Genomic DNA, 19,269 nt, shown 5'->3' with positions numbered 1-19,269 from the left:
ACGCAGGGAAAGTCCTTATGACTTTGCCAAATACATTCTGGAGCGTGAGTCATTCTCCTTTTAGTAATCTCTTAGGTGCACGTTTGCACGCGCACACACCCCAAGGCAACAGATTTCAGGCAGGTCTGGACTGACACTTTTTTGTTTTTTTTTGCTCTAGAGCTACAGAGTCAAGTGTTTATAGTGTTTTAATGGATGCAGCTCGGTGGAGGTGGAGGGGCACAACAAGAGACTAACAAAGTAAAAAGACTCATTTAGGAGAGGATCATTGGTTGCACTGTGCAACAACAATATAAACAACAGATTACAACATTTAAACTGGGTGTGTATCTTTGATGACAAACTGGAGAACGATATGACTCATCAGCATTATCTGTTTTTTGTTATTCCCCCATAAATAGAGTTTTGAGGAGCAATATTAGTCACCTGCAGGTGATTCCGACAGGTACACAATATAGCATCATCATCATAACACACAGAGCCTGGTGTCATCATCATCATCATCATCATCACTGTTACTGATAAATAACCTGATAAGTTCCCTGAAACCATTTGGGGACTAATTGACTAATGTTAACGCAGGAGGTCACTGCATCCCCCCTGGACATTTGATTTACTTTATAACTCTGTGTGTTTTACCTGTTATATGTTTCATCTGCCTTGTTTAGTCTTTAGTCAAGTATTTGTTTTAAAGCACTGACCAGAAGTGTCAACTGTGAATCTCCTTCTATTTAATACAATGACGATAAAGCTTTCTATTCTCTTCTTATTATCCACCCCTGTCTGTCTCATGTGCTCTGCTATTAGATTTAGAGGTGGCAGACAGACAGTCAAGCATCGACCTTTAATTATAATTTGCACACAACAAAAAAATCGTTTGGCCTTTTTTCCATTTGCAGAAGACACATTTAGAGACACACTGATGTTAAACTGCTACATTGTTGCTAACTTGAGGCGATAGAATGCATCACAAGCTGCTACAAAGTTACAAAAACAAGTTGGGCTGCACATCCGGCTGGATGAAGGAATTCAGATATGAAATCACAGCAGCAGCCCGGACACACAGCTCTCTCTCTCTCTCTCTCTCTATCCGGAGCACTAACTTGTCCCTGACCCGCTTCAACAGAAAACCATAACGTTAGCCTGCTTTCTGTGCATGCTGAGCTTGTATAAAAGCTGAACGGAGCCTCCACTAAAACACCGGGGCTTTATGTTTCCAGTCAGGCCGAGAAACTGGCCTGATTGTCCGCCGTCTGCGCCAGACAGCGTTCAGTGTGGCCTGGAGAGAAGCGAGGCGGCGGCGGCGGCGGCGCTTCTTCTCCACCAAAACATGTGCGAAAAAACACCAAGACGAGACTCCTCCGCGTCGTGTCCATGTACTCACCTTGGTGGAGGGTTAGGTGGATGTTTTTTGGGGAGACAGAGCAGCACAGCACGGTCCGGTTCGGTTTGGTTTGGTTTGGTTTGCAGGGTTGAAGGAGAAGAAGCTGCTGGTGTCGTCGTCGTCTCGGTTTGCTGTCGGCCGTGATGTGGACTCGGCTGGGAGAAATCGGGAAATCTGAGAATGCCCCCTCTCTGCTCTCTTCTCTTCTCTTCTTCTCTCTGCTCCCTCTCTGCAGCTCAGTGCAGCCGGTAGTGGCTCATAACTGTCGACAGGAGGCGCCAGCACGGCACAGTCTTCTCTCTCTCTGATATGCGCATATATAACATGCATGCATGCAAATACTACACACACACAACTCCTTCATATTCATGCAGGTTTATCTGCATCTTCAGTAATGTATGGACGTTTTTAATAGACTTTATTAGTTGTAACCCACAGAAGACATTCCACAAATGTGTACCATGATCTGCAAATATTTCACTATCCACAAACATGTATTATGCATTTGTGGAATGTCTTCTGTGGTTTACAACTAATAAAGTCCAATAAAAACTTCCATAATAAATGCACAAGAAGCGATCTGAAATGTGCAAATATGATTCCACATGTAGAAATGGATGCATAAATGCGTCTATATCACTTTACATGTAAACCTATAACAATTTTATGTGGAGTTAAAATACGTATTCACAGAGTAAATTATGTGTATTTGCAAATCGCCCTGTATTTTTGTGGATGTGACTTTACACAACACGATACAAAAATACATGTTTGTGGGTAGTGAAATATTTGCAGATCATGGTACATATTTGTGGATTGTCTTCTGTGGATTACAACTAATAAAGTCCAATAAAAACGTCCATAGTAGTCAAATTATGATGGACTGTGTCTGTGTGGCTCTGCTCTTACACACAATTCAATTGTGCAGGAGTCCTGCTGGGATTATCCTGAAAATTTAGTGATTCCTATAGGAGCTCAGGGATAGATTACACAACATGCACCTATATGCAAAAATGTGTTTTTTAAAATTTGTATAAACTATGTTGAATCAAAGGGGAAATGGACTAAGCTATATAGGCTGTTGTATTCATGCAATATTACTCCAAGTACAATGTCACTGATACTCAGTCATGACCTTATATGATATGATGTTATAGAGAACTAATTTATTGTAAATTGATTATTTATTATCTGGTATGATTATACCTGGTCTTAGTATTTTAAACTATTGCCTTTTATTACCTTTTATTATTTTAAGGAACTACTGTTTTTTGTATCAGAAACTATTGTCTTTCAATACTTTTTATTATCTTAAAGGTCCCATATCGTGCTCATTTTCAGGTTCATACTTGTATTTTCGTGGTGTCAACTAGAACATGTTTACATGCTGTAATGTTAAAAACTTTATTTTCCTCATAGTCTGCTTGAATGTACCTGTATTCACCCTCTGTCTAAAACGCTCCGTTTTAGTGCATTTCAACGGAATTGCAACGGAATTGCATTGCTAGGCAACAGCTTGGGTCCATGTTTACATCCTGTCAGCTGATGTTATTTACATACACTGCAACCAGGAAATAAACTGGGACACATTTATAATGTTTACGTTTAAAACCGTGTGATAATCTAAATATTGTATATTTGTGACATCACAAATGGACAGAAATCCTAACGGCTTGTTTCAAACCCACAGTTTCTGAATACGGGCTGTGTGTGTTTCTCCGTATATTGAGCGTTTTGATAGTTTAACAGTATTTATACAGCACTTAAACCTGCTTTATAATATAAAAGCCATGAAAATCTCACTTTTTACAATACGGGACCTTTAAAGAACTACTGTCTCACACTCAACATGTGAATTTAAGCACGTTCAGGCATGAGTGTATGTATGATCCATGTTTTATGCGTGTGTGTATGTACATTGTGAGTTCGGTATGTTGTGTGATGCAGTGGCCTATAGAACCCAAAGACAAATTTCCCTGTGGGACAATAAAGTTTATCTTTTCTTATCTTAATACTCAACATTGTTATTAATAATTTGTATTTGTTTTGACCTGCCAAGAGACTACAGATGTGAATTATCTTAAAGCTATAATCTGGTATACGGTGCATCAAATGTTGACATTTATGTTTTTAAACTGTACCTGGTCCCTTTTAAATAAAATTAAATAAATATAATAATAATAATAACTTTATTTATATAGCACCTTTCAAAACAAGGTGCTTTACAATAAAAGCATGATAAAAGTAATTAACACTCAAAAATTAAGATCTAAACTAAATAAAATCATATAAATACAAATTAAATTCATATCAAAAGTTACAACAATGCACCATCAGTTTAGAGAAAGCCATGATATAAAAGTCAGTACTCAATGTATTGCTATGATATTCTAAGGAAAGTTACTTTTATTTCATATTTTCTTTATCTTTTAAGGGGATTATCTCCAATTATTGTTCCAAAGAATGGACAACACACATCATCAATCTTGAATTACATAGAAAACTAATAGCTTTATCAAACATATAGTTTCAGGACAAGAAATAAATGAATATGAAATATATAAAAATATATTATAAATGAACACATAACATTGTCCATAAATCATAACTGATGTCATAGTGTAGCCTATACCACATAACATCAACACAACTCTAAGAATTATTATTAAATATTATTAAATAATTTTTCCACTTGCGTTAATAGTCTGGTAATAGTCAATACTGTATATATTGTTCCTACTTTTAATATTTCTCTTGTTTATATTGTTCCTTTTTTATATTTCCTTCATATTTTGTTTCACTTTTGTTTTGCTTTTTGCACTGTGTTGTATCTGGCTTTCTGTTTTTTACCGATGCTTCTTGTTTTTTTGCACTATACTCCCTTTGCTGCAAATTCCCCCACTGTGGGACAAATAAAGGAATCTCTTATCTTATCTTATCTTATCTTATTATAATATCTTGAATGGAGGCAGCTGTGAGGTAATAGTACACCTACACGTCCTCTGACCTTGTGACTCGTGAGGTTGGTGATTTTGATTACGGAGTGGCTAAATCCAAGACAAAGTCGTCCTTCAAAAACAGCTCCGGCTGTCTCATCCACATCACATGATAGAGGAGATAAGGTCACACGACTCATTAAAGACAAAGAAGGCGATGCCTTTACGTCGGTGTCTCACTAAACAGAGAGCAAGACACGGACTGGAGGAGGCTAGAGATCTCAGTTTAACCCTTTCTCTTGGAAATAGGATCACAGGAGCAATTGTTGAGCATCTGATTATTCCTCCAAGTCACTGACTGAATCAACAAACAGAAGATAATAGGTTTTTCATTTGAAAGTAAAAGTACAGCAGACTTCCCTCTTCTGACCTCCTGAATTGCAGCTGCACTATGTGAAAGATTTGCCAGCTCTCCAGGCCTGGATCTAATCCCGGCCCTTTGACTCCCTCCACAACATCACCCCGACCTTAAATAAACATTAGGGGCTTAATGCCCATCCGTAATCTCAAACATCCCATGCCCCCGCTAATTGGAGTTTCACACAGCAAAGACACCCTGACCTGAATGGGAACAGGTGGATAGATAAACTGTAAGTGGACTACACAATTGGCTTATACAAGCTCACACACACACCGGCCAGCCAGCCAGCCAGCCTGTCTCCTTCACTAACTCACTAACTCACTAACTCACTAACTCACTCACAAACACACAGTGGTGAAAAAAGTACTCACATCCTTTACTTAATTAAAAGCAGTACTACCAGAATGTAAAAATAGCACTACAGATCTACAAGTAGAAGTCCTCAAAAACTAATTTAAGTAAAAGTATAGAAGCATTATCAGAGAAATCAAGTCAAAAGTAAAAGTACTCATTTTGCAGACACTGATATTGTGATATCAGGGTGTTATGTTAGGCTATTTATCTTAATTATTGTTTTTTTTATTACTGATGCATCCTTCATCAACATTTTGACATCGTTCCTGGTCAATGTAAGCTCAGTATTTTATTACTGTTGGGTTGTTTATTAAAGAACATTGCATCATATTTTATAGATTAGACATCTTTATTGTACACTTGCGTGGGAATTTGTCTTTGGCTCCACAGACATACATACACTTAAAAGCTTCCTTTGCCATGGGTTAATTTACATGAGATTAGAGGGGGGAAAAATAAAATAAAATAAAATAAAATAAAATAAAATAAAATAAAATTAAATAAAAATTAAATAAAATTAAATAAAACAACAACAATAATAATAATAATAATAATAATAATAATAATAATGGTTGGGATGAGAGTGCTAAAATATTAATATTAATATTAATAATTATAAACTGATAAGCATATGCTTTGTATGTAAAATCTTTAAATGCAAAATAACTAGAAACTAAGACTGTTAGATACATGTGATGGAGTACAAAATTATTATCAAATTAAATTATTAAACTATTACCTTTGACATGTAAAAATGTAAAGTAGCATCAAGTAAAAATGCAGACAAATAGGCGGAAATAGGCAATTCATTGTTAAATTATGAATATGAATATTAGTTTTACAGAAACAATATAGTACCTACAACATTAATAACACATAGACTACAGATTTATACCCAAACTGTAAATACCAGAGTTTCTACTTTCCCAGTATTTGTATATGCGTCTTATATTTATATATATTTCTTATATTATTTATTTGTCTTAATGAGATTATACTGGAGAGTGTATTGAAATAGGAAATAAAATAATAAATAAATAAATATATTAATCTTAATGAGATAATGCCTGGTAGTGTATTGAAATAGGAAATAAAATAATAAATAAATATATTGTCTTAATGAGATAATGCCTGATAGTGTATAGAATAATAAATAAATAAATGTATTAGTCTTAATGAGATAATGCCTGATGGTGTATTGAAATAGGAAATAAAATAATAAATAAATAAATATATTAGTCTTAATGAGATAATGCCTGATAGTGTATAGAATAATAAATAGATAACTATATTAGTCTTAATGACATTATGCCTGATGGTGTATAGAATAATAAATAATAACTATATTAGTCTTAATGAGATAATGCCTGATAGTGTATAGAATAATAGATAAATAAATGTATTAGTCTTAATGACATTATGTCTGATGGTGTATATAATAATAGATAACTGTATTAGTCTTAATGAGGTAATGCCTGGTAGTGCTTTATGGTGTATTGAAACAGTGCGACCCCCTCAGGTTGAAACGTGGCTGTCTGCCGCGGTGCATTGTGGTCTGACTCCTCTTGTGTCGTCGTTGGTCGGTAAGATGGCGACGTCTCTAGGATCCAACACCTACAACAGACAGAACTGGGAGGACGCGGTACGTTCATTCTGCTCTACACTGTACCAGACAGCGACTGTGAACCAAACACAACAAGTTCCTGTTAAATTCAAGGAGTTAACATCTCCGCTAAGTCTACCAGATAAACACAAATCCGGCTAGGTAGCTAGTTAGCTTAGCATTAGCTTAGCATTAGCCTAGTTAGCTAGCAGAAGCGTGGCTGCTCTTCATTAAATGAGCTTCAGTTTAAACGTTAATTCATAAAACATCATGATTTCATCTGGATCAAACACTACTGATGTTAAGGAGATGATAAGATAACATCCGATAACATCACTCTGTTGTTTTAGCAGCTAATGCTACATGTGTTCTGAGCTAACGCTAGCATTCTGAGCTAACGGTGCTAGCATTAGCAAGCTAACAATAAACAACCAAAACAAGTTCATTAACCGGGTTATACAGAACCAACACAACCCGGCACATCATGCTGTTAGTGTCTGATGTTATGGATTAGTTAGGTCCTCTGTAAAATAAACTTAACTCCTAACATAAAGCTGCAACTGTGACGGTAGCTAACATTAGCTTAGCTTAGCTTAGCTTAGCTTAGCTTAGCTTAGCTTCGTGGTTGCTAACAGGAGAGGACCAGATCCGGTTGATTGACAGCTCAATCTCAACACTATATTACCACTCATGGAGATACAAGAAGAAAGGTGGTCTGTGTTATAAACAGCTTCAGATCTGTACAAAATTCTGCATAATACAGTATTATGTTAAGCATGGTTGTTGCTGGTCATTGTAGTCCAGGGGTCAGCAACCTTTACTATCAAAAGAGACATTTTAGGCAATAAATAAATAAATAAAAATCTTTCTGGAGGCTTAAATCATGTGATCATTGTGATGAAGGTAACACAGTTTATAGTCTAAGTATATAGTATATAAGTAATGCAGTGAGGGCCAAAGAGACAATGTACTACGGAGTATTAGGGCCACATTGAGGGAAAAAACATTGAGAATTTCAGAATAAAGTCAGAATATTATGAGAAAAAAGTCATAACTTTACAAGAAAAAAAGTTGTAATATTACTAGAATCAAGTCGTACCATAGACCTACAACTATGATAAATAAAATTGAAAATATAAACAAAAAACAGTTATTCATTTCCATTTATAAAAATCCACAGGGAGCCACTGGAGAGGGGCTAAAGACCCACTTGTGGCTCCGGAGCCGCAGGTTGCTGACCCCTGTTGTAGTAGAAAACGTGAACCTTGCTTTTGAGCTAAATTAATGTTGTCATATCTACCAAATCTTATTTGTCCATCAAGCAACTGGATTTTTGATCCTATTAAAAGGTCGGTGATCCTACTATATAAGGCAGCAAATCAGTTTTCCTCTCTTGAGCCATGACACGATAAGGGCTTTAGGCCGATGTTGGTTTTATTAAGTCACCAGAATATAAACTTTGCAACACTAGACTGTGTTATTGACGTTTGAGCCACCTTATATTTAGGTGTTTGGTTGGTGCTGTCAGTGGATGGATTAAAGCGAGGCCATTTTCAGCAGCTAGCACTCAGATTGAAACAGCATCCTTCAACAGATGGCAAAGTAGAAGTGAGCAAGTCCCATTGCCCTGCATTCACACATGTAACATTGCCAAGGTGCCCACAGCAGAAGCTATGTTATTGCTTCAGACAACTTGCGTCAAGTGATGAAACACAGATATGCTGCTTGGATTTTACTAAATAACCTGTTTTCCTTTTGTCTTTTCAGGATTTTCCAATTCTGTGTCAGACATGTTTAGGAGAAAACCCTTACATCCGCATGGTGAGTTTGCATCACTGTGCATCATAATGATTTGGAAGTTATTTTCTTGTACTGTTGATACCAGTCGGTGTGCAGGTTCAAATTTGTTCATGCTTTGTTTTACAGACCAAGGAGAAGTATGGGAAAGAATGCAAGGTATGTTTGGCAATACTATTTTAAATCTTAGGTTATGCAGCATACAACATAGTTTAGCTTAAACCCGTGACACTATGTTCCAGGTAACAGTATTTATATATTATTTTGCCATTCTTTGCCCATCAGATTTGCGCTCGACCATTTACCGTGTTCCGATGGTGTCCGGGGACACGGATGCGTTTCAAGAAGACGGAGGTCTGTCAGACCTGTAGTAAGATGAAGAATGTTTGTCAGACTTGTCTGCTGGACCTGGAGTATGGTGAGTCTCTCCAACTAGCTCCTTGCAATTTGTAATTGTAGTTTAACCTGTGTACATTTTTTTTATGGCTCGGTGAAGCTATGCAAATTTAACCCTCTTGTCACACCTTGTGTTTTACAGGTTTGCCTATTCAGGTCAGAGACACTGGGCTGTCAGTTAAAGATGAGGTTCCTAAGTCAGATGTGAACAAGGAGTACTACACACAGAACATGGAGAGAGAGGTAGAATTGCTTTCTGATGTTGTTCTGTGTATTGTGATTTCCATACAGCTATAATAGTTCAAACTAGCTTGTAGGGATGTCCTGAGCACTCTTCCTTTCCCCAATTTAAAGTCCTTAAATAATGAGTATCTTCAAAGTCTGGTCCATTTTTTTTTCATTTGAATTAATTTGATATCCTACACAACAGGACAGGTTTGGACAGGGTTTAGTTTGCCTTTATTTTCACAATTAATAAATCACTGGAAGTAAGTGTGAATTTGAACCATCAGTAGCACTTTAGTGGTTTGAGATTTCACTGAAATAGGGGACAAAACGGGACATCCCTAAAGTAGTTTGTTTCTTTCTATGGTTGTTGTTTTTTTTGTCATTGATCACTTGTTTCTGTTTGGATCTCTGTGTTCTTAGATAGCCAATACTGATGGCACACGGCCGGTAGGCCAGCTGGGTAAAGCACCCAGCTCTAGTGACATGTTGCTGAAACTGGCCCGGACCACTCCATACTACAAGAGGAACCGGCCGCACATCTGCTCCTTCTGGGTGAAGGGAGAGTGTAAGAGAGGGGAGGAGTGTCCTTACAGGTGAGTGACACTTCGTCAAGTTTGATGCTGCAGGGTCAGCAGTGTGTGCTGATTCTTTATCTTGATTTATGTTTTATGTATAAGTTTTACTTTCATAATTTGAGTACTTATTGCCATAGGCAAAATAGAAATGGTTGTGTTCTTATGGTTAAATTTGACTGTAATTTCTTTATATTTCTTCCGGTTGTTGCACTGTTTCTTATTGTGGTTGTCCTTTTCACACAGGCACGAGAAGCCCACAGATCCTGACGATCCTCTAGCCGACCAGAACATAAAGGACCGTTACTACGGCATCAATGACCCAGTCGCTGACAAGCTGCTGAAACGGGCTTCAACTATGCCCCGACTGGACCCACCAGACGACAAGTCCATCACCACCCTCTACATCGGGGGTTTGGGAGATACCGTCACTGATGGAGATCTCAAGTAAGGATTTCTATTTCATAACAACTTCCTGTAGCCATTGAGAGGGGACTTTACTCATTTTGCAAATATAGTAGAATGTCATTTCAATGTCATAAAAGGACTATTGTTACAGTTTTAAACCCTCCAACTTCCATTGTTTTGGGTCCATTTATCTTTTTTTATTACAGGAGTCACTTTTACCAGTTTGGTGAGATTCGCACCATTACCATAGTCCAGAGGCAGCAGTGTGCCTTCATCCAGTTTGCCACTCGGCAGTCAGCTGAAATGGCTGCTGAGAAGTCCTTCAACAAGCTCATCATTAATGGACGGAGGCTCACTGTCAAGTGGGGAAGGTAAGAAGCTAATCAAGAATGTCAAAGTTAAGCATTAAGGTGTCCATCATCAACCTGACCCCCAGACACTTAATCCATGTCCATGCAGTCGTGCAAGCTGTGGATGCAACCCCTCAAAAAAGCTCCTACTGACCTCCTGACCATCTGACCTTAGCTTTCATACAGCCCCACTAAGTGGAGCCACATGAGAGGAGATGTGAAGAGTTAAAGTGATAATTTGCTTATTAAACGCCAGGTGGTGTTCATAGAACATGTGTGTTTGAAAGTAACAGTTCCAGGTTGTTAGTTTCAACCACAGGAACAACCTTTAAAACAATTGGAACAACTACCTGTTTTATTACATTATAACATTCAATAGAGTTTACATTTCCCATGAAAGAAAAGTTACTAAAATGTTTGTGTATACTTTCAATTATAGCTCTTAGAATGAAAGAAAATCTGAATTGGCCAAGAAAATTTCAATCAGTGCATCTCCCTAACTTCTATTGTTTGTCTTTTTAGGTCTCAGGCAGCCAGAGGGAAGGAGGGCATCAAAGAGGGCATCAGTGAGATGGGCACCAGACTGGATCCTGTCCCTGGACTGCCTGGAGGTGAGTGCACACACATGGACGGTTGGAATTTGTGTGTATGCATAGTGACATAGTCATATAAGTGTAGTCTCTAATGTCTACATTGTGTCATTAGTTGGTTCCTTCTCTTCTCTTTTTGCTCATATATACTAGAAACTTATTGGGATTGATGTGGAAATTAAAATTGTGGAAATGTATTTGTTTGTCTTGTTGTTTCTTTAATTAACTCTATCCCTCTTTGTGCTATAGCTCTTCCTCCACCACCAGCTTTAGATGAAGAAGCTCCTGCAAACTACTTCAACCTGGACCCTGGCACCTCTCCTGCGGTCATGAACATTGCTCTGCCGCCACCGCCAGGCATCAACCCGCCTCCTCCAGGTAAAACCCTAACCCTGATCTGATAGACGCAGCTTATAGAACATACATAGTAACACATGTCAAACATTCTGTTGACTTCATACTACTATTAACTTGATCAGGTGATCCTGATCTGTTATTATAGATTTACATCATACATCTTTGCAAAGCTGCTGAGGAATTTCTTGATCACGTAACATGGTGTAAATGATTGAAACACAGTGAGAAAAGGTAGATAATGCTCTTATTCTTTTTTTTCTTTTCATCTGCTCAATCAGGTTTTGGCCCTCCGATGTTTCACCCCATGGGTCACATGGCTCCACCTATGCCCCCTCCCATGAGCATGAGACCTCCTGGTCAAATCCACTACCCCTCCCAGGATCCTCAGCGCATGGGTGCCCACGCTGCTCATGGCTCACGTCATGGCGAATAGCTGCTAGAGTGAAGTCATACTGCAACTAGATATCCTTCTTTTCCCCCCTAACCTGGTCAGGTGCTTTCACTTCAGATGCATCCGTCAGTGGGCCTGAAACCTGTAGACTACTTCTGGAAGAAAACATGTCTTACTGGATAACATTGATTTATTAAGCCACCTGCAGAGCAGTGAATGAACTGAACCAGCATCGTCTGTGTCTGGAGAGACGACAACAACAAGCAGGATATTACAAGACGACTTTGTCACCAGTCGCAGGTCAAACGTACCAGAACGGGCCAACGTGATCAGGGCCATGTAGGTTTTTTACAGGCTCCTGTGGTCGGAGCCGTTGTACATATAAAAATGTAAACTGTCAGTTAAACTTGTATTTGTCACGTCGTGCAACATGGAGAGTAGAGCATTTTTAAACCTGTTCATTTTCAGTTCCTTTTTCTTTTTTTATTTGACACAATCTGAATATTCCACAGCATAATGACTTTGTTTATTGTATCGCTTCCTTTGAATGTTATTTTCACTTGTCATTAAAATGATGCAATTTTGTCACCGTTCATCTGAGTGCATCTTTCTTTCATTGTGTTGTTTCAGCTGTTGTGAAAGGGTAGAGTTAATCTCCTACTAGTGCTCTCACACAACATGAGGAGATAAAGATGTAAAAGTCCCAGTGTGAAAGTTATCAGATGGAGACTGGGAGTGGGGACAGAAGGGTGTCTGGTATTGACATTGATGGGATCAGATACGGCTAAGGATAACAAAAGGGAAACGTAGGTAGAGCTGTTCACCCTGTGGCAGCATTGTCTGGGACTCTACTGTGGTAATGAAGTGATTCCAGCGGTCTGGTCAAACCACTCAGCAGTAGCAAACCACTTTATATATCATGCAGGAGTGTGTTTTCTCTCTCTCCTGCAACGCCTACTGATTAACAGAGGGATCATCTTTTGTAGGAAGAGAGCAGCAAGCATAGGTCAGTGCTTCAGTCTTTAGCTGGTCAGCCCACTTCTCATAGTTCATTAGATTCAGGCAGGTAATCAGTTCCCCATCCCCTGGGTGCTCTGTTGAAGTTGGGCCGTCGGACCATGCGTTCCAGAGCGATGCCAGGGAGCTTCTGGGATTCCACCGCCTCGAAGCCAATCGTTGGGATCACCCTCTTGGAGGCCATAGCACCCCCGAACGGCAGGGCCGATCTGAGAGACAAAGACAGGAGTTGTTACTAAGCAGACTGAATGCATTTTGTTTCCCGGCAGAACATGAGCCGAGGTATCAGATGGCTCGAGCTCCTTCCCATAAAGGGGGGGAAACTTTTAAATGATACACGATATCCAGTCTGGTCATCGCTCTGATTTTAACTGGTGTTAACAGGAGAACGCCACCCGGGATTCAGGATGTAGCTGCTCTGACCATTAGAGTTCAGATTTAATTAAGGCTTCACAATTTCATAATGATCTTAAGGGGCGTAAACAGATCCGTTCACAGGGTGTACCGTTCCAGACCGGCTGGCAAAAACGGAGTGATTGACGGCCGTAATTGAATAAGCCTTGAGTTTGTCTTTCATATATTCTCCCATTTCTCCATCTGCCCGAGCTTAACCTCCGTACCGCCTGGCTGCTGTGATGCAATTCCTTGTGTGCCGTGAGAAAAGTGATTCCCTTTCGCGCGTGATTTGTCTTGTGGGTGTGTGGGGTGGGAGGGTGTGGGAGGGCATTAAAAGCTGGCAGCCCCCCAGTGGATCATCTTTCAAGAGCCAGGTTTTCAAAATAGCATCACATAGCAAACACTCCCAAGGAGGTGCAATCCAGAGATTCATTTTCAAACTGTGGAAACATGGAGTGGAGCCGAGGGGAGAGATGATTGTGATGGATAACATGGTTAGGTCATCTGTGGGTCTATTTGAAGACGGGTGGGTCTCAATGCTGTGTGCTTCCAACTGAATAGGATTTCAGATTGAGCAGCAGCAGCAGCAGCAGCAGCAGCAGCGGGCAGATTTACCTGTTGAAGCACCTGTAGTTGGAGGGCTGGAGTCCCTGCGGGAGCTGGGGCAGTTGGGTATTGAGGTCGTTCAGGAGCTCTGTGTTGACTCCCAAAGCTTGGCTCCATGGGGATGCGTAGGATTTGGGGATTACCGTTGTGTTGAACTTCTCATGAGGAATTTCCTTCAGAGGGCCAGAATACCCTGAAGGGAACAAGTCTAATGTCATTGATTTAAAAAGGTGACACAGCTCTGGGTATAGATTTGCTATTTTCATTTTTTCCTTTTAAATTCGGTGTGAGGTAAATAATAAAATTAGATATTCCTTTGGCTTTTTTGACAAACCCCATTAGATAAAGTTGTAAAAAGCCAGCCCAAGCACAAAGCACAAACAGATCTAATATTCCTATAAATCTCTTTGACGTCAGTCCTGTCAACAATAGGAGCTCCAGTAATTAGATCTCAGTGTGAATCCCTGGTGATAAATAGAGCTCAGCTCACTGTCAGTCAGGACAAATGCACAACGGCTCTCAGAGAAGACGGTCTGGACACAGCCGTCTTCTGCAGACTATCCTGGCACTGACGATAAGAAAACTTGCTCAATAAATGTCTATAATAAGTGAACACTAGCAGATATACAGCGTCCATGCATTGCCCAAGCATTTGGCATTGCGGTGAGCTCGTCCTATAGCTTGTGTATTAACATTTACCTGGAGCGATGACGTCGGGACTGCCCTTCTTTGCTACAGTCTTCTGAAGGTTCATGAGCAGGCTGTGCTTACCGGGGATGCAGAAAGCCTGGTTCTCTTTTCCTCCCTGTGGCTCTGAGATGATCTGTGGGGGAGGAGCGGCCTCTGAGTAGACCTGGGAAATGGACACACTTTAGATTTCTGTGAACTTGTGTCAAGAAGCAGCAATTTATTTGACACATACTCCTTTTTTTCAAATAAAAATACTTTAAAAGTAGGTATGAGTGCTTATTTTCTGGTATAGGAAAAATGTAAAATGAATAATGTCACACTTGTGCATCTGTAACTGTGCTCTGAGACGGACACTGGACAGACTTCATCATCCTAATGGTCTTTCTTTCAACTCCAATACTATAACACACTTTATTGAAGAGGCACTCCACCGATTTTACACATGAAATTCGGGTAGCAAGGAGTACTCAGCCTGTGAAAGCAGCTGTATAATGTCCTTGCTTGGCTCTGAAGGGAGCTTCTCCAAAAAAGATCCCTGATAATGTCGTCAGTTTCTTCAGCTTGGGTTGTTTGCATTATGGTAGGTGCAGTTACAGCATTTTGGGGGATTTTGTCCCAAACTGAAGAGAAAAGCTTAGCTGTTGCTTCGATATTGTCCTTACAAACTTGTCTCTTGTGGGCCTGCCAAGTTTATAAAAGTGCAATAATAAATAGCCGGAGCACCATTATAACATGTCGCCTTACAAGGGTCAATATGTGTTAAAGCCTCTGAACACACACACAGGTGTTTTCAGTTAGTCTGTCTGATCAGACCTCTGCTCAGGACCGTGTGGGCGCCGTATAGACTGTAATGGAGTGACATCATCCTGAGTCTCCTGTTAGCTTTTTTTGCACCTGTTAGAGCAGGACGAATTACACCTTTATCATTCTGATTGGTAGATGGAGATTTGTGACCTCATACATTCCCATTGAAGCTCCGGCCCCCCTTTAAACCTGAGCAGAGGTTTAAGGATACTCCTGTCTAGGTTGAAGTAAGGTCAGCGGGTTAGGAGTCATTGTGTGCTATTCTCTCATTTCCTTACAGTGTTGCTGTTGTTGTAAACCGCGTTGGCAGCGTTCTCCAGCGTGAACCTCTCCACCCTCTTCTGTCTCTCCTGAAACATGCGAGAGCCTCGGTTAGACGGGAGGTTGAGCTCCTCCATCATCACGTCCTTTGGAACGCTGATCTTCTTCCCGAGGTTCAGACCCCCTGGCACAACACCACAGACGTGCTTTAATAAGTCATTACATTTAATATCCTTATGCATTTACAGAATGGCAGTGTCAGAGTAGAGATATATATATCTGCCATGCTGTGTTAGGTTGGCTTTAACCCTGCATAAATGCACGATGACATTTAGTTGTTAATGCAAAGGAAATGATAAGAGCAACTTCCAGACGTTTGGGGAAGAGAAGGGAAGTATCACAGACTAATAAGGACCTTTGGCAAATCATAATGTCTCCTCTGATCTTCTTGTTTCTGTCAACTTTAAACAGCTGAGGGGCACTGATATAAAAAAATCAAAAACTGTGTGCAGCATCACTAAGTTGGAATCCGCACAGCTCGGGGTCTCTTCTCGTGTTATACCGTGGCACATTGGAGGGTCTGAAATAGCCTTGAGATGATGTCAAGGGGTGTGTTAATGTTTGTTGTGGTCCAGGGTTGCATGGGTAACGCGGCATATTAATAAAATCTTTTTGGATGAAAGACTTGTGTAAGAGTGGATGGCCCCTCTTTCTCTGGGAGAAGTCAGGCCACCCTCGAGGAGCTGCCTTTGATCGGCCCGCGTCAAATTTTAGAAGTGGGAGTCTTAATTTTGCTGAGTTTTTCGGGGACTTGCTGGTGGACAGCTCATGAAAACAAACTGGGATGATCCCTGCTGGGATGTTGGGGAGAATTTCGACAACACACTGGCACTCCAGAGATTTGGGTGTACAGTACAGTACCACACCGCATGTGTCCCCAACACACTTTGATGTTTGGGCTTAATTACATCTGACAGGCTTGTGATCACACTCACAAAGGCAGTGGGTGTAAACACACACAAGACAAGAGTTTACCAATTTGTTGACACAATATGTAAACTAATACGTGCATTAGCTTATTTAGAAAAATCTGTATGAAAATGTGCTGACACAGACTGAGATCAGACTGAGATCAGACTGAGATCTGACTGAGATCTGACATCAAATCAATGCATCTCTCAGCCGTCCACACTCACCTCCCCTGGCCTCCTTACACAGAGCATTAGCCTGCAGCATCCTCCGCTTAGTCACGTCGTCCAGGCCCGACTGCATCATCATCATCATCTTCTTCCTCTGATGGACACACATACTTCTAAATTGTAGTTTATGATACTTCTACTACATTAATATATCATTTAGCAAATCTCTTTTTAGTATGGCTTCTTAAAAGCAAGAAATACACACGTTTATATCAGATTAGATGTACCACCAGTCCTAAGTCATATTAAGGGCTAAATCACTCCAGTCATATGCTTCAACTTCATGGGTCCAGGCAAAGCCTTTACTGGTGTTTTAATTAAGATTCTGATAATTAAAATACTGATTTTCTTACTTATGTGAACTACATTTTTAAAGCGGTCTCTCCAGCATCATAGAAATGTATAATTGTATTAAGTTTACAGTTCAATAAAGGAGCTGGTAGCTTCCACACCAAGCAGTGCCTTCTTTGACCGTAGTAAAGGTGCACACACTCCCGTCGCCTCCGACCTTACCTGTGTCTCCTGCCTGTATCTGTGTGTCGGGGTGTTGGTGTTGGTAGCTGGTCCGGACGGTCGTGTGGTTTATCCCGTACTGGAGCTGGGATGCTTCCACGCTCCACTCCGACTCTCCTCGGCAGAGAAGGAACAGTCCGTTTAAAACTCATGGCGGGATGCCTCTGGTGCTTACCTCACCGGGTTATTTTAGCATGGTGAGGATGGATGGAGGGGAGTGTTTGAGGAGTACGGGGGGGGTATGAAAGGGCGGTTAAGGGGAAGGGGCAAGTATAAAGATTTACATCCTGACCTCGAGCTGCTTTGATGATAAAAATCTGATCCCCTCTATGTGTGTGTGTGAACAGCTGCCGTCCAGACAGAATGACACTGAGCTCTCAGAGAGGCCAAGCGTCCGACCTCTCCACTCTAAACATACACGCACAAACTTCTATTTGTATTTCTCCCTTCAGTAAAAGCACAGTAGCGTACAGACACGCCCACCATGTGTTTCCCACACAGTTTTAACAGGAGCTTCTGTAAAATTGATGAGGTCGCTGCGATCAGAGGTTGTGATTCAGTTTAGAAGTTTGGAGGTCAAAGGTTAAACTCCGTGGCAGTTTGCTCTTCCAGTTTTGATGTTGTGAGACTTTTGATGTCCTTTTTCTTTCCCAGGGCTGAGACTTGTGGGTGTTCCACATACCTCGGTTATTCAGCAGATGGTAATAGATAGCACAATGTCTGAGAAACTCCAGTTGTGAATCCTGCATAAGCTCACATAGAAGCGATGGCCTTTAACTTTATATTTATATATTTATTTTTGGTCTTTATCCAGCAGCTCCCCCCCCCCCCTCAAATTGATTCATTGAACTCAGCAGGAGCCTGGAGGGGGAAAAAAAAACATTTTCCTTATCCCCGTTGAGATTGGATATCGATTTTTGCACCTGCCCGGCTCCACGACACCACTATCCCCCCCGCTGGGGAGCCTCCCGGCCTCTGAAAGAAAAATGTGGAGTCATCCCGAGTCACAGAAAATCCTCTGCAGACACACAATGGAAGTTGAATATAGTTGCTGTGCCCCATTAAGGGGTTTATTTAAGAGTGTTTGTTAAGTAGGAAAAAAGCATTTCTCTTTATTAAAAGCAACCACAGTAGGTTAGTAGCCTTTTCAGCTTTTGTGTGTATCGAACTGAGCCTTCAATCATTCTGACATTCAAACCTAGTTCTTATTACAATTCATTACAAATGGAGTTATTATGATAAGTGTCTGTTGATAATTCAGTGATTTACGATGCAATTTATGGTAACACTTCATTTTACAGCTCCGCGTATTTCATGGTTATTAGGTGATGAGTAACCTATTTGAAATTTATTTGGAATTACTGCCAAATTACCACAATATTAAAATGTATCAAAAAATTACTTTATTATAAACATCATTTAATGATTATATGCTTAAATAGCATATAATGGTTAAAATAGGGCCCTTAGGCTTGAGGAGCGGCTGCTCTTCATCGGAGGTGGAAAACGAATAGAAGACACTTCTGATCAGACACAAATCTCACCATTGTGTGACTTATTGTCTCACCAGGGATCAGCAACCTGCGGCTCCGGAGCCACACGCGGCTCTAACATGCAGAAGCAGCGTTCAGTTTTTATGCACCAAATATTTGGAACAAGCTCCGAGAAAACTGCAGGACTAGAGCTTTTACTCTTTTGTGTTTTATTTTATTTTAGCTTCTATCCTAGCTTTTATTTTAAGCTTGTTTTTATTTTCTAATCTTTAATGTTTATGTAAAGCACTTTGAATTGCCCTGTTGTTGAAATGTAATTTTATGTGTTATTTTATTTTTTTCTCGTAAAGTTATGACTTTATTCGTGTAATATTACAACTTTTTTCTCGTAAAGTTATGACTTTTTTCCCGTTATATTACGACTTTATTCTGGAAATCTCCAATTTTTTTCCCTCCATGTGGCCCTAATACTCCGTCGTACATTTGCACTTTGGCCCTCACTG

General features: G+C 40.2%; 4 protein-coding genes across 5 annotated transcripts in view; 1 reads left to right on the top strand and 3 right to left on the bottom strand.

The window, feature by feature from the left end:
- The window catches only part of ndst1b (N-deacetylase/N-sulfotransferase (heparan glucosaminyl) 1b), a 51,384-nt gene extending 49,714 nt beyond the window's left edge, over positions 1–1,670 (bottom strand). The window contains exon 1 of the mRNA XM_074647505.1: positions 1,385–1,670. The gene's annotated coding sequence lies outside the window, so the exon portion shown is untranslated. The remainder of the gene's footprint in view (positions 1–1,384) is intronic.
- Positions 1–19,269, bottom strand: part of tmem126a (transmembrane protein 126A) — a 592,581-nt gene that overhangs the window by 2,046 nt on the left and 571,266 nt on the right. The gene's annotated exons all lie outside the window — the stretch shown is intronic.
- rbm22 (RNA binding motif protein 22) lies at positions 6,587–12,380 on the top strand. The gene is made up of 11 exons (XM_074649471.1): positions 6,587–6,737; positions 8,466–8,519; positions 8,625–8,654; positions 8,781–8,913; positions 9,034–9,134; positions 9,540–9,712; positions 9,938–10,138; positions 10,306–10,470; positions 10,972–11,060; positions 11,289–11,417; positions 11,675–12,380. Exons 1-11 carry the CDS (start codon positions 6,684–6,686, stop codon positions 11,827–11,829), a joined length of 1,284 nt encoding a protein of 427 aa, XP_074505572.1. The 5' UTR covers positions 6,587–6,683; the 3' UTR covers positions 11,830–12,380.
- On the bottom strand, positions 12,249–17,440 carry LOC141775788 (myozenin-2-like). 2 transcript variants are annotated; one of them, XM_074649473.1, is made up of 6 exons: positions 17,322–17,440; positions 16,758–16,870; positions 15,579–15,745; positions 14,506–14,659; positions 13,816–13,999; positions 12,249–13,013 (listed from the first exon to the last, which is right to left on the bottom strand). In XM_074649473.1, the coding sequence occupies exons 1-6, from the start codon at positions 17,423–17,425 to the stop codon at positions 12,830–12,832; spliced, it is 906 nt and encodes a 301-aa protein (XP_074505574.1). In that variant the 5' UTR covers positions 17,426–17,440; the 3' UTR covers positions 12,249–12,829. The 2 variants fall into 2 exon arrangements, with proteins under 2 accessions (XP_074505574.1, XP_074505573.1); XM_074649472.1 differs by having other exon boundaries at positions 16,758–16,854; positions 17,274–17,430.

This window comes from Sebastes fasciatus, chromosome 10 (assembly GCF_043250625.1).
Source record: "Sebastes fasciatus isolate fSebFas1 chromosome 10, fSebFas1.pri, whole genome shotgun sequence".
NCBI classification, from domain to species: domain Eukaryota; kingdom Metazoa; phylum Chordata; class Actinopteri; order Perciformes; family Sebastidae; genus Sebastes; species Sebastes fasciatus.
The sequence above is the reverse complement of the archived record's forward strand: the minus strand, read 5'-3'. Positions and strand labels throughout refer to the sequence as shown.

Excerpts from the sequence above, each read along its gene's own strand:
- rbm22 (XM_074649471.1), top strand. The coding sequence starts at position 6,684 with ATGGCGACGTCTCTAGGATCCAACACCTACAACAGACAGAACTGGGAG. Across the intron at positions 8,914-9,033 it reads TCTGCTGGACCTGGAGTATG|GTTTGCCTATTCAGGTCAGA; the intron begins GTGAGTCTCTCC and ends TGTGTTTTACAG. Across the intron at positions 9,713-9,937 it reads GGGGAGGAGTGTCCTTACAG|GCACGAGAAGCCCACAGATC; the intron begins GTGAGTGACACT and ends CTTTTCACACAG.
- LOC141775788 (XM_074649473.1), bottom strand. The coding sequence starts at position 17,425 with ATGAGTTTTAAACGGACTGTTCCTTCTCTGCCGAGGAGAGTCGGAGTG. Across the intron at positions 14,660-15,578 it reads TTTACAACAACAGCAACACT|GTCTACTCAGAGGCCGCTCC; the intron begins GTAAGGAAATGA and ends TCCATTTCCCAG. Across the intron at positions 14,000-14,505 it reads TCCCGACGTCATCGCTCCAG|GGTATTCTGGCCCTCTGAAG; the intron begins GTAAATGTTAAT and ends TGTTCCCTTCAG.